Source organism: Balaenoptera musculus, chromosome 10, assembly GCF_009873245.2.
Source record: "Balaenoptera musculus isolate JJ_BM4_2016_0621 chromosome 10, mBalMus1.pri.v3, whole genome shotgun sequence".
Lineage (NCBI taxonomy): Eukaryota > Metazoa > Chordata > Mammalia > Artiodactyla > Balaenopteridae > Balaenoptera > Balaenoptera musculus.
Genome location: NC_045794.1, coordinates 86211218 through 86224175, shown reverse-complemented (window position 1 = coordinate 86224175; position 12958 = coordinate 86211218). Strand labels below are relative to the sequence as shown.

At 47.3% G+C, this 12958-nt stretch overlaps 1 protein-coding gene across 4 annotated transcripts in view; it reads right to left on the bottom strand.

The window, feature by feature from the left end:
• Positions 1-1607: 1607 nt before the first annotated feature.
• The window catches only part of STAB2 (stabilin 2), a 151751-nt gene continuing 140400 nt past the window's right edge, over positions 1608-12958 (bottom strand). For all 4 annotated transcript variants that reach the window (XM_036866125.1, XM_036866127.1, XM_036866126.1 and 1 more), the window contains 6 exons: positions 12510-12629; positions 11589-11729; positions 9148-9255; positions 8049-8177; positions 6951-7067; positions 1608-2107 (listed from right to left, as the gene is read on the bottom strand). In XM_036866125.1, the coding sequence (XP_036722020.1) occupies positions 2057-2107; positions 6951-7067; positions 8049-8177; positions 9148-9255; positions 11589-11729; positions 12510-12629 (666 nt within the window). In that variant the 3' untranslated portion in view covers positions 1608-2056. The remainder of the gene's footprint in view (positions 2108-6950; positions 7068-8048; positions 8178-9147; positions 9256-11588; positions 11730-12509; positions 12630-12958) is intronic.

Below are 12958 nucleotides of genomic sequence, written 5' to 3'. Positions count from 1 at the left end.
ACAAGGAGATGACAGTGAGCCACCTGTTTGTCTGCAGTCAAATTACCAGGAAAGCTGGAAATTGGAAGCAATGTTTTTAAGGGGAGAAAATACTGAATAATACTGAATTAGGAATGCATGCTGTGAAGTCAATTCACTGCTGGGTTTTGGATAAATTTATATTTTGAAGAGCCTTCTAAAAAAACTGAATTGTGTATGTGTTTCAACTTAATGTCCTTGACCTCTTGTTGTGCCAGGAACTTCATCTCATTTACTCCTCCCACGGATACCAGCTGTTTTTCCTCTGAATCACGTGCCTTTCTGTCCCTCTGATGGTGGAGTTGGTGGACTCACTAGCGAATCGGTCCCACGTTCCTTTGGGGAGCGAGTTTCTGGAAACCTGGCGTTGCCCTCATCACGGCACGTTGTCCGAGAGGAGGTGGTGAGTTAGTTGTTCCTGTGCCTGCCACGGGGGCTTCTTCCCTTTCCTAGAGTTGTGAGAAAGCTTCTGAGACTCTGGGGCTTCTGGACTTTGGACTTGGCTCAGCAGAAACCCTGATGATGTGGAACAAAGTCGTTTGGGTTGCGAGGGCGACGGAGAGGAGAGTCTGAGGTCTGCTCGGCCCAGCCTTTCACTTCTCCATCCCCAGCAGTGGCTCCTGAGCATGGCCAGTGCTACCCCCAGGGACAGCTTGGAAATGGGTGGTGGGTGGGCTGGAGGGCGCCCGGTTGTCACAGTGATGGAGAGGCCACTTTGGGCCTTCTGAGGGTGTGGTGGGTGTCCTGCCTTGCAGAGTCCTGCACGGTGAAGAACTGGCCTGAGCCTACACATCACTTGTGTAAAATTCCAGAACACTTTCGTACCCCCAGAAGAAACCCCGTACCTCTTAGCAGTTACCCCAGTCCCTAGCTGGCAACCACTCACTCACCTCTCTGTCTCTATGAATTTGCCGATTCTGGACATTTCCATGTAGATAGACTCATACGGCATGTGGTCTTTTGTGTCTGGTTTCTTTCACTGAGCATCATGTTTTCAGGGTTCATCCGTGGCGTTGCACGTATCAGTACTTAGTTCCCTTTTAGGGTGAAATGCTGTTTCATGGTGTGGCTAGACCCACTGGTTATCCATTCATAAGTTGGTGGACATTTGGGTTGTTTCCACGTTTTGGCTGTTATGAATAACGCTACTATGTACCTACCTCTGTAATTTGTTGTGTGGACATGTTTTCATTTCTCTTGGGTCTGTACCTAGGAGTGGGATTTCTGGATCACACGGTAATTCTGTGTTTAACTTTTTGAGGAACTGCCAAACTGTCTTCCACAGTGGGGGCACCATTTTACACTCCCACCAGCAAATTAGGAGGGATCCAATTTCTCCACATCCTCGCCAATACTTGTTATTGTCTGTGGTTTTGAGGATGGCCATCCTAGTGGGTGTGAAGTGGTATCTCAATGTGGTTCTCATGTCTTCTTCACACAAGCAAACAAAACAGAATTAAGAAAGAAGCGTTCATAAGGCAGATGTTGGCTAGTTGAAAAGGCCCTAAGAAGCCCAAACAAGTTGGTTTTACCTTCAAAGTTTGACCCCTCCCGTGGCGAACAGTCGTTTTGTTTCCCAAAACACTGGATTTGTTCCATTGACTTTATTTCTATTCTGTAACCAATACTTCAGCACATTTCACGTGCCAGACACTGTGCTGGGTGCTGAGATATAAAGACGAATGAGGGAGGTCCCTGCCTTTGGGAGCTTACAGTCTAATAGGGAAATAAGACAAGGTCACTAGAGTGTTGGCCACTGAAGGTACACGGGAAGGACAGGAGAGAGTCAGGGAGGGAGCAGCCTCCGTGGGTTGGTGGGTGGATTTAACATGGTCCCTCACCCACAGAAACAGAATAATCCCCCAGGTCAACCAAAGAGATGAGGTACGGCTTGAGTGTTTCATACTTTGAAATGTTAAAGGACCTTACATTTCCCACAGGCAACTGGGGCTGAGGATTCACAGTTGACGGCCTTCCTGAGGCGGCTCCGGGTGCCCCGGTGGCGGCGGGTGATGTCTGGCTGGGGCAGGTCCGGCCCTCACAGCGCCCCCAGGGGGTCAGTGCTGTCCAGCTGCTGGCCTTCAGGGTCCTGGAAATGAGAGGTCTGTGAGCCACGCAGAGGGTGCAGGCCCTCTGCTTGTGAATCCTTCCGGGTCGAGCATTCTTATGGCTACGGTCTGAGGCCTTGATGGGGTTCAGGACACGCTACCCACAAACAAAGCACCTTGGCACATTAAATGTCTTAAACTGAAGGAATTTTTTAAAAATGGCAGAAGCAGGAAGGTCACTCCAACCCCCTTGCCCTACCTCCTTGCCTTTCTTCCCTGAAACAGGTAACAGAATTCCCATGTGAAAGATGCCCTCCCTGTACCAGGAGGAAAGAAGACACCACCACAGATGGGGAATTGGGGGGCTAAAATCTGTACAAACAAACCTTGTTCGCTCACCCTTATCTTCCTAGTGACTTCACCATTCACCACCCCTAGCCCTAAACCTCTTTTTCTTGTCAATTCCTCACACATCATCTATTGTCTAAAAGGTACAAAAGCTTCCTCTTCTGGTCCCTCCTTTGGGTCTTTGTTTTCTCCTGAAGGCTCCCACGTACAGGTAAGCATTCAATAAAATGTACATGCTTTTGTCCTGTGAGTCTGTCTTTATCAGTTTACTTTTCAGGCCCAGCTAGGGATCTTAGGAGGGTCAAGGAAAACTTCTTCCTCCCCTACAGCCTAAAACATGATTCTTCCCCCAGTGCCCCGTGGACACACGTGTTGGGAGCGAGCATGGCTTCACACTGCTGTCCCGTGGCTCATGGCATGGAGGTTAGGGCCCCATTCTGGGTGCAGTCTCTGCTGTTTGAAGGTGTGTGGCCCTGGACAAATCATTTGAACTGTGCTGTGGTTTCCTCATCTATAAAAAGAATCCTAGTAATATTTCCCTGACAGGGAGGTGTGAGGATTAAATTAGATGATACTACATTAAGGAAGATTAAAAAAGCACCTCACAAAAGGTGGCTGTTACTCTGATTACAAAAAAACTTTCCAGTTGAAAATTCATCCTGAACCAGGGTCTAATCAGAAGCCACAGTCCAGAGGCAGCCGCTCTGAACCGTCTTCTGTCTGTGGCTCCGATCAGCACTGAAGTTTTGTTAATTCGCATCATGGATGTTCATGCTGTCTAGATTGACTCCAGATAGTCTATAGGCAATGCCCGCTCCCTCAATATAAAAGGCATGAGAATCAAGCACACTTGGGGCTGGTATCCTCAGCTTGGGATTCCCATAACTGGAACAGTTTTGCCACCTGGTTGAATGAGAAGGGTTGAGCTGAACCCTGCATCTGAGATACTCTCTCACCTGCCTCTGGCAAGTCTTTCATGCACGGGGCTCATGGAGCCCTGAGAAGAGGCCAGACAGCTGAGAAGGCATGGAGAGCATTGAACAGGATGTGTAATTTTTCCCCCTTGCTTTTAAAATGAGGTTGATTTCAATATCACAAGGCTTACAGAAATAATAGACTATTAGTAGATGCAGTTTAGCTGAACTTGCCCTTGCAATTTGGACTGGAAACTTTTACATGGGTTTGATTGATTGAAAAAACAGGATTTATGATCTGGGTATTTTTCAGTATTGCAGACATATTAAATCTGCTACCACAGGCACTATGAACCATGGGATATTTGCATTTGGTTCACTGCAGAAAAATAGTAACAAATGTTGCACTCTACAAGCTTACAATGGTGCAATAAAGTATTGTAATGTTTCAGTGCCAACTTACAAAAATTCAATTTAGCTCCTGCCCCGTGGAGTTGGGGTGTGTCACGCTCCCAGTGTGGATGTGTTCACCACCCTGTAAGCTCACTGAACCCCCTACTATTGGGACTTTATGGATGATGATGGGAGTAGAAGGATGTGAGCTCACCTCTTCTTATGAAAACACCAAAATCGCAACTAACTGCTGAACAACCATTGACAAAAAAACCCTGGAACCTACCAAAAAATATATTCTACGTCCAAAGACAAAGAAGAAGCCACAGTGAGACGGTAGGAGGGGCACAATTGCAATAATAATATCAAATCCCATACCTGCCAGGTGGGTGAACCACAAACTGGAATATAATTATATAGCAGAGGTTCTCTCACAGGAGTGAAAGTTCTGAGCCTCACATCAGGCTCCCCAGCCTGGGGGTCTGGCAATGGGAGGAGGAGCCCCCAGAGAACCTGGCTTTGAAGCCCAGCAGGGTTTGATCGCAGGAATTCCACAGGACTGGGGGAAACAGAAACTCCACGCTTGGAGGGTGCACACAGGACCCGGGGGAAAAAGCAGTGATCTCATAGGAGACTGGGCCAGACCTACCTTCTGGTATTGGAGGGTCTCCTGAGGAGGTGGGAGGCAGCTGTGGCTCACTGCAGGGACAAGATACTGGCGGTGGTAGTTCTAGGGAGTACTCATTGGTGGGAGCCCTCTTGGAGGCTGCCATTTTCTCAACCAAGACGTGGCGCCACCCAACAGCCTGCAAGCTCCAGTGCTGGGACGCCTCTGGCCCGACAACCAGGAGGGTGGGAATACAGCCCCACCCATCAGCAGACAGGCTGCTTAAAGCCTTCCTGAGTGCACAGCTGCCTGATAAACACACCCCTTGACATGGCACCAGCCACCAGTGGGACAAGACCCAGCTCCACCCACCAGTAGGCAGGAACCAGTCCCTCCCACCAGGAAGCCTGCATAGCCTCACCCACCAGGGGGCAGACAGCAGAAGCAAGAAGAACTACAATCCTGCAGCCTGCGGAATGGAAACAGCAATCACACAAAGTAAGACAAAATGAGACGGCAGAGGAATATGTCCCAGACGAAGGAACAAGATAAAACCCCAGAAGAACAATTAAGTGAAGTGGAGAGAGGCAATCTACCTGAAAAAGAAGTCAGAATAATAATAGTAAAGATGATCCAAGATCTCAGAAAAAGAATGGAGGCACAGATCGAGAAGATATAAGAAATGTTTAAGAAGGACCTAGAAGAACTAAAGAACAAACAAACAGAGATGAACAATACAATAACTGCAATGAAATATACACTAGGAGGAATCAATAGCAGAATAATTGAGGTAGAAGAATGGATAAGTGGGCTGGAAGACAGAATGGTGGAAATCACTGCTGTGGAACAAAATAAAGAAAAATGAAAAGAAATGAGGACAGTCTAAGTGACCTCTGGGACAACATTAAACGCACCAACATTTGCATTATGGGGTCCCAGAAGGAGAAGAGAGAGAGAAAGGACCTGAGAAAATATTGGAAGAGATAATAGCTGAAAAATTCCCTAACGTGGGAAAGGAAACAGTCACCCAAGTCCAGGAAGTGCAGAGTCCCATACAGGATAAACCCAAGGAGGAACATGCCAAGACACATAGTAATCAAACTGACAAAAATTAAAGACAAAGAAAAAAAAAAGCAACAAGGGAAAAGCAACAAATAACATACAAGGGAATTCCCATAAGGTTATCAGCTGATTTCTCAGCAGAAACTCTTCAGGCCAGAAGGGAGTGGCATGATATATTTAAAGTGTTGAAAGGGAAGAACCTACAACCAAGAAGACTCTTAACTAGCGAGGATCTCATTCAGATTCGATGGAGAAATCAAAAGCTTTACAGACAGGCAAAAGCTAAGAGTATTCAGCACCACCAGACCAGCTTTGCAACAAATGCTAAAGGAACTTCTCTAAATAGAAAAGAAAATGCCACAACTAGAAACAAGAAAATTATGAATGAAAAAGCTCACCAGTAAAGGCAAACATACAGTAAAGGTAGGAAATCATCTGCATACAAATATGATTATCAAAACCAGCAATTATGAGAAGAGGAGAGTACAAATGCAGGATACGGGAAATGCATTTAAATTAAAAGACCAGCAACTTAAAACAATCTTGTTTATATATAGACTGCTATATCAAAACCTCATGGTAACCACAAACCAAAAATCTACAATAGATACACACACACACACACACACACACACACAAAGGGATTTTTTGGAGGCTTCCTCACATGGGTGTGATTGATTATTAGCTCTGTGTCTAGCCCCTCTTTCCTCTTTTAAGGGTGAAGGGTGGGGCTGAGAATTCCAACCTTCTAATCATGGCTTGGTCTTTCTGGTGACCAGCCCCCATCCAGGAGCCATCCACGAGCCCGCCCAGAAGCTCCTCATCAGAACAGAAGATGCCCCTAGTGTTCTTATCACTTAGGAAATTACAGGGGTTTATGAGCTCTGGGGCACAGACCCATATACATTTCCTCTTATCTCCCTCCTAGCTTCTCAGTCCAGACCTGGTAATAAATTACAGGCAGGGCGGCATCTTCCGCATTCATTGTGAATGGGGTGCCCTGCCATGGGGTTAATGTCAGTGGAGGCTCTGTCTAAGCTCAGGTGTCACTAACTTTAGAAACAAGTGGTCCTTTCCTGGAAGACCAGAGCAGAATATGCTCCCCTAGATACAAAAGACCTTATCAAAGAAACGTAGCTCCTAAAGCAAGCAGCAGCTCTGACAACAGGCAAAAGAATCCTGGACAACAGTGTACATGTTGAAGCAGTTTTATGTCTTAACTTTGCGCCTGCTACCTCATCAATGTTTGTGGCAGAATTTGGCCCAAGATTTCTTCTCCTTGTGACCTCTCACCTGGTCACGAGGTAGGGGTTGGGCAACCCCTAGTTCTCTCCTGCCTCTGACTGTTGGACGCCTCTGCCGTCCACCCAAGAGAGCTCAGAACGCTGCACAGCTACATGGCTTCACCCAGCTCACAACACTCGATTTTAGGCTTGTTGCCGGGAGACACGTTCTGGTAGTGAGATTTCTTGGTGCACAGCTTTCCACTGAGATTTGCTGAAAGACATCGTTCCCCTGCACCCCAGCTGAACCTGTTCCTAGAGAAAAACACACACTCACCATGAAGGGGTCGTAGGAAGGTTCTGGGGTTGCTGAGGCTGTGTTCTCGTACATGGGGTTCGAGATATTCTCGGGCTGCTGTCTGCCGAGAGCTGCCACGTCGATATCCTCTTCCGACTGCTCGGGAAGACAAGCACAGGGCTGAGCGCCACCAAGTCCCCGAGGCAGGAGTGTCTCATCGAAGTTGGCGGGTAAAGCAAGCCACCCCACGCCCGCCTCCGGGAGCTTTTTCCTTTTCCTCTTATTGAGATCTGACTTACATATAATATCGTGCACCAATCTTAAATGTTCAGTTCAATGACTTCTTAATACGTCCCCCCAGGTATGGCCACCACCCAAATCAGCATACAGGGCATCTCCATCCCCCCCAGGAGGTGCCCTCATGCCCCTTGCCCGCCAATATCCGGTCCCACCCAGGGTAACTGCTATTCTGACTCCTGTCACCTGGCGTGGTTTTGCCTGTCCTTGAACTTAATGTAAAAGGAATCATACGGCACGTGCACTTCTGCTAGATGTGATGTTTTATAAATCATGTATATGGTGCTGATAAATACGCAGGTTATCTGCCAGAAGGAGGTGACCTACTGCTTGGGGGATGCTGGTAAACCTGGTCCCCAGTGTCTCCCCAGGGTCACCCCACAATCAGCCAAGACCCGCTGACCTGGATGTGGGCTCAACAGTTCAAAGAGGGCCAACGTGTTTCCCTGGCTGTGGCGTGAGGCCTCTGGCTGTGTAGGTCCCTACCCTGTCCCCACCCTCAGAGTCAGCCTTGAAGCTCAGATCAATGCTGGTGGGTGCCTGTCTTGTGAATCCTCCAAGGTGAGTGGCCCCCTGGGCCCCTTGTGAGTTTGCCTCCAAGCCAGACCCCTGGCACGAAGGGCCACTGGCAGCCCATCACCCTCCTCCGTATCCTGTCTCGGCCAGGAAGAGGGCCTTGGAGCTGCCACTGCTGCTCTCTTAGGGGCAGAGGCCCCACCCAGGAGACGGGAAGCGTGTGCCAGGCACCCAGCTGCCGGCGAGCTCTGAAGCAGCCCAGAGCCAGGGGCTGGGTTTCAGAGAGGACCCCCATGCCCACGTTCCCATTTTTCTCCGTCTTACCTCAAAATGCTGAAAGCCGATTGTTCTCTGGTTTAATCGAAAGTAAGAATATGCAGCCAAAGCGATGGCTCCAGTGACCAGGACGATGGCAAAGAACATCCCCGTTCCCAAGCCAGCGTGGCTTGAAGTCTGCACACAGAAAGGGGAGCGGTTGGTACTCAAAACTGGTGACTTCCCCAAAGAGGTGTGCTTTCTGGAGCCTACCCCATTCTGGCTGGCCTGAGGCATCTTGGTACCAGTCGGGATAAAAATAATGATAAAATTGTTAACATGTATCTAGCCCTTACTATTTCCAGGGTCTGTTCTAAGCCCCCTTACTATTTCCAGGGTCTGTTCTAAGCCCCCTTACACAAAATAATCCATTTAAATGTATACTAACACAAAGAGATAAGAACAATTTTTATTGTTTCCACTTTCATATGGGGGAATGGAGACACAGAGCGGGTAAGCACTTGCCCAATATCACACAGCCTGTGAGTGGCAGAGGTGGGCTTTGGAAGCCAGCCTGGCTTTGGAACTTAGGTGCGTAACCACTATGCTGTGGAACTTCCCAGCAGCCAGCTGTGCTCGCCCCTCCGTCATACTTTTAGAATAAAGTTAGAATACTAACATCACCACCACCAACCAACCACAGCCAGCTGACCAACTCTTATATAGCATGTACTATGTGCCAGGGACTGTCTTCATTATTTTATATTAACTTGCCCTCCCAAGAACCCAGGGAGGGAGGCATTATGACCTCGATTTTGCAGATAAGAAAAATGGGGCTCAGTGACGTTCTGGGGCTTGTCTAAGGTCACACGGTTATGAAGTGGAGACGCTCAGGATTTTCACGCCCTTTCCAGTGGTTTCTCCACTGGCCCATCCTGCCCTTTTCATTCAACAGGTATTGATGGTGACAGGTGTTACGTTGCTAACGCACTGGAGTGGGGGTGGGATGCAACAGGGCCCGGCATCCCTGAGGCCAGCTGCCGTGGATGGGGGAGGCGCCTCCAGTATCTGGACGAGGCGTGGACAGGGCTTCCAGGAGTAGTTTGCTTCTTGGGGAGTGGACATTGGGGTTCCCCCCGGCCCCTCACCAGGAACCCTGGATACTCACCACTGGGGTGGGAGGTGCTTTTAAAGGCCTGGAAATGACATGAATAATCCCATTGGAGGCAAAGATGTCCCACTGCAGAATGGCTCTTCCATCAACGAACCTGGTCTCCTAGGGGAGATGAGAAGAGGCTGGTGGAGATCTCTGACCACCTGACTCTTACTCTCCATGTGGAGAGTAAGCCCTTGCTCAGCCCTTTCATGGAGGAAAGTTGTCCAGTTTCCCCGAGGTCCTGGCGCCTGGGCTTCAGGCCAATCCTCACTGACAGGTAGCATAGGACTTGCGCTCACCCTCTGGACAGCCCAAAACACATTAGTAGCTCTTGTGCCAACAAGCTGATCTAAGAGCTGCAAAGACCCCAGGAGGTCATTCTGTCCAGCCCACTTGTTTAACAGATGAGAGTTCAGAAGGAAAATGGTATGTCCAAGATCACCCAGGTCGTAGGTGGCAAATCGCATGCCTCTGGATTCCAGATCCACTGCTGTGAACATCACACCACACTGTTAGAAAGGGATTTTAAGTGATCTAATTCCTTGCTAATCAAAGTGTGCTCCACTGGCTTGTGGTGTGGGCAGTCACCTGAGAGTGCCTTAGAAGTGCAGAACCTGAGGCCTCACAACCCACCCACTGAATTACAACATGCATTTTAACAAACCTGTAGGTGATTAAAATGCATAGTAAATTTTGAGAAGCACTGGTCTAAACTACTGATCTTCAGTAATAAAGATCATTTATTAGGTAAAAATTAAAAATAATTCATTTAGCCCTTGCTACATGTCAGATACTACTATCACACGTCGAAAGACTTGAATCACTGAATCTCCATAAAAGCCTATGATTTGACAAAACTGCAATGAGGTATCACCTCACACCAGTCAGAATGGCCGTCATCAAAAAGTCCACAAATAATAAATGCTGAAGAGGGTGTGGAGAAAAGGGAGCCCTCCTACAGTGCTGGTGGGAATGTAAATTGGTACAGCCACTATGGAGAACAGTATGGAGGTTCCTTAAAAAACCAAAAAATAGAATTACCATATGATCCAGCAATCCCACTCCTGGGCATATATCTGGAGAAAACCATAATTCGAAAAGATACACGCACCCCAATGTTCATAGCAGCTCTATTTACAATAGCTAAGACATGGAAGCAACCTAAATTTCCATTGACAGATGAATGGATAAAGAAGATGTGGTACATATAAACAAGAGAATATTACTCGGCCATAAAAAAATGAAATAATGCCATTTGCAGCAACATGGATGGACCTAGAGATGATCACACTAAGTCAGTCAGGCAGAAAGACAAATTTTATCATATGTATCACTTATATGTGGAATCTAAAAAAATGATACAAATGAATTTATTTACAAAACAGAAACAGACTCACAGACATAGAAAACAAACTTATGGTTAACACAGGGGAAAGGTAGGGAGGAGGGATATATTAGGAGTATAGGATTAACAGATATAGTCTACTATATATAAAATAGATAATTAACAAGGACCTACTATATAGCACAGGGAACTATAGTCAATATTTTGTAATAACCTATATGGAAAAGAATCTGAAAAAATATATATATAATTGAATATATATATAACTGAATCATTTTGCTGTACTCCTAAAACTAACACAACATTGTAAATCAACTATACTTCGATTAAAAAAAAATGTTTTTAAAAAAGCCTATGATTTGAACATCATGGTTGTCATGGTCACATTACCACCACCACTATCACTACTTCTAATATCACTACCACCACTATCATCCCCACCATCATCCATCATCATCATCAAAATAATCATCACCACCACCACCATCATCATCAACATCAACACACCACCATCATTAACAACATCACCATTATTACCATCATAATCATCATCATTACCAACATCATTAACACCATCACCATTATCAAAATATCACTATTACCACCATCATAATCGTCATCATCACCGCTACCACCACCACCATCATCATCAACATCATTAACACAGCACCAACATCCCTCTTTTTCAGATGAGGAAATTGGGACACAGAGAAGTTAGATAACTTGTCTAAGTTCCTAGAGCTAGTGAGTGGCAGAACTGGTTTTCATACTAAGGTCATTTGACTTGAAGTCTCCATGTTCACACCTAGGATAGGCTGGCAATCTGACAGAAATAAAGGCAGAGAGACTGCTTTAAAATGGTTTCATTTATAGTTCCTCATTACCAGCTTCTGGGGCTGGCGGTCACCAATGGCTTGTTTCCCAAAGGGTAGGGGCTGCCTGACAGTCAGTGTGGTGTGTGCCGGTGTGCAGCTAGTACCGCTAACTGCAGCTTTGGAGTTTACTTTCACATTATAAGAGTTGCCGTCTATTAAGCACCTACTCTCTGCTAGGAGCTTGGCATATATTATCTCCACTTCTCCCTATAAGCCCAGAAGGCTTTTCATACCAGTTGGCGCTGGTCCTGGCTGGAGGTGATGAGCAGCTGGCTTCCCAGCCTAGTGTGCAGGATGGTACCGTTGACAAGGTCATTGTAAAAAAAGATGCTGACATTGGCGAGATGGTGCTCGATGTCCCGCCCAGACAGAGTCTGAGAGGAAAGAAGAGACACAAGAATGGTCTTTAAAGGCCAAGCAATATTTTCTCCTTTTAATGACAAGGATGACCCAGGGAAAAAAATCACTTCGCAAAGCCTTGGCTTTTCTGCCTCCACTTTGAAAGTCATTTTTATGGTCTAGGCAGAGCTTCCCAGTGGTGTCCTGGGAGGAGTGGGTCTTGAGTGGGTAACAAGTGAGCAGAGGTTCTCTCAGCCCTCAGTGGGGTTTGGGCTGTCAGAGCCTGTGGGTGGGCTGAATAAACATTGCCATTTCCTCTGTGTGCCATGACATGAAAAAGGTTGATGTAGTAGATCAGTTGCATGCATGGCCCTGGTTCTTCACCCCTCCCCGTATCCTTGCCCTTTACCACATAATCTGAGGGCCTCCCACTCTGACTTCGGGCTCGGCCACATGACCTGTTGGGCCAGTGGCATATTAGCAAATGTGACCAGATAGGGGCTTAGAAAGTACCGCCAGGACTGGGTTTGCTCTCGCCACATGCCCGGGCTAGCCTGCTGGAGGATGAGAGCCCTGTGGAGCAGAGCCCCAGACAAGCCAGCCTAGATAACCTGACGGCCAGCCCAGCTTTGACACATGAGCATGCCTGGCCTAGCAGGGAAGAACTGCCAGCTGATCTACAGATGTTTGAGCTAAATAAATGTGTAGCCACTGCATTTTGGGATCGTTTGTAGCATTGCACGGTTGTGGTGATAGATAACTGATACTGTCTAGAAGCACTAGTCTAAAGCACAGACATCAGGAACCCAACTCACCTCATTTTCCCCCAACCCACTGTTCTGTGGCACAAAGAGGGTGCTTCGGATCGACAGGTCAGTCAGGTGTTTCAGAAATGCCCGGCCTCTGGCTGAGCTGTTGGAATAGGCCAGCACTTCCTGGGGAGACGAAGGAGGTGGTCAGATGGGTCAGCCTGGTGTGCAGGGACTGGGGTGGCTGGAGAGGGTGGCATCACCCCTCTGGGAATATTCCTGATGGTCGTCCCAACTCAGGCTGCCACTTGTCTGCTCTTCTTTCTGACTGCCCCTTGAGAAAATTTTAGGAGGATTTTTCCTTTCCTCAATAAATCCTATGGTCCCAAGTCATAGCCCGCTCACAGGCCATTCTCAACACGACAGCCCGTGTAGTCTTTGAAACGTTAAGTGAAATCTTGAGTCTCCTTTTGTCAAAACCCTGCAAGGGCCCCCACTTCACCCAGAGGAAAAGC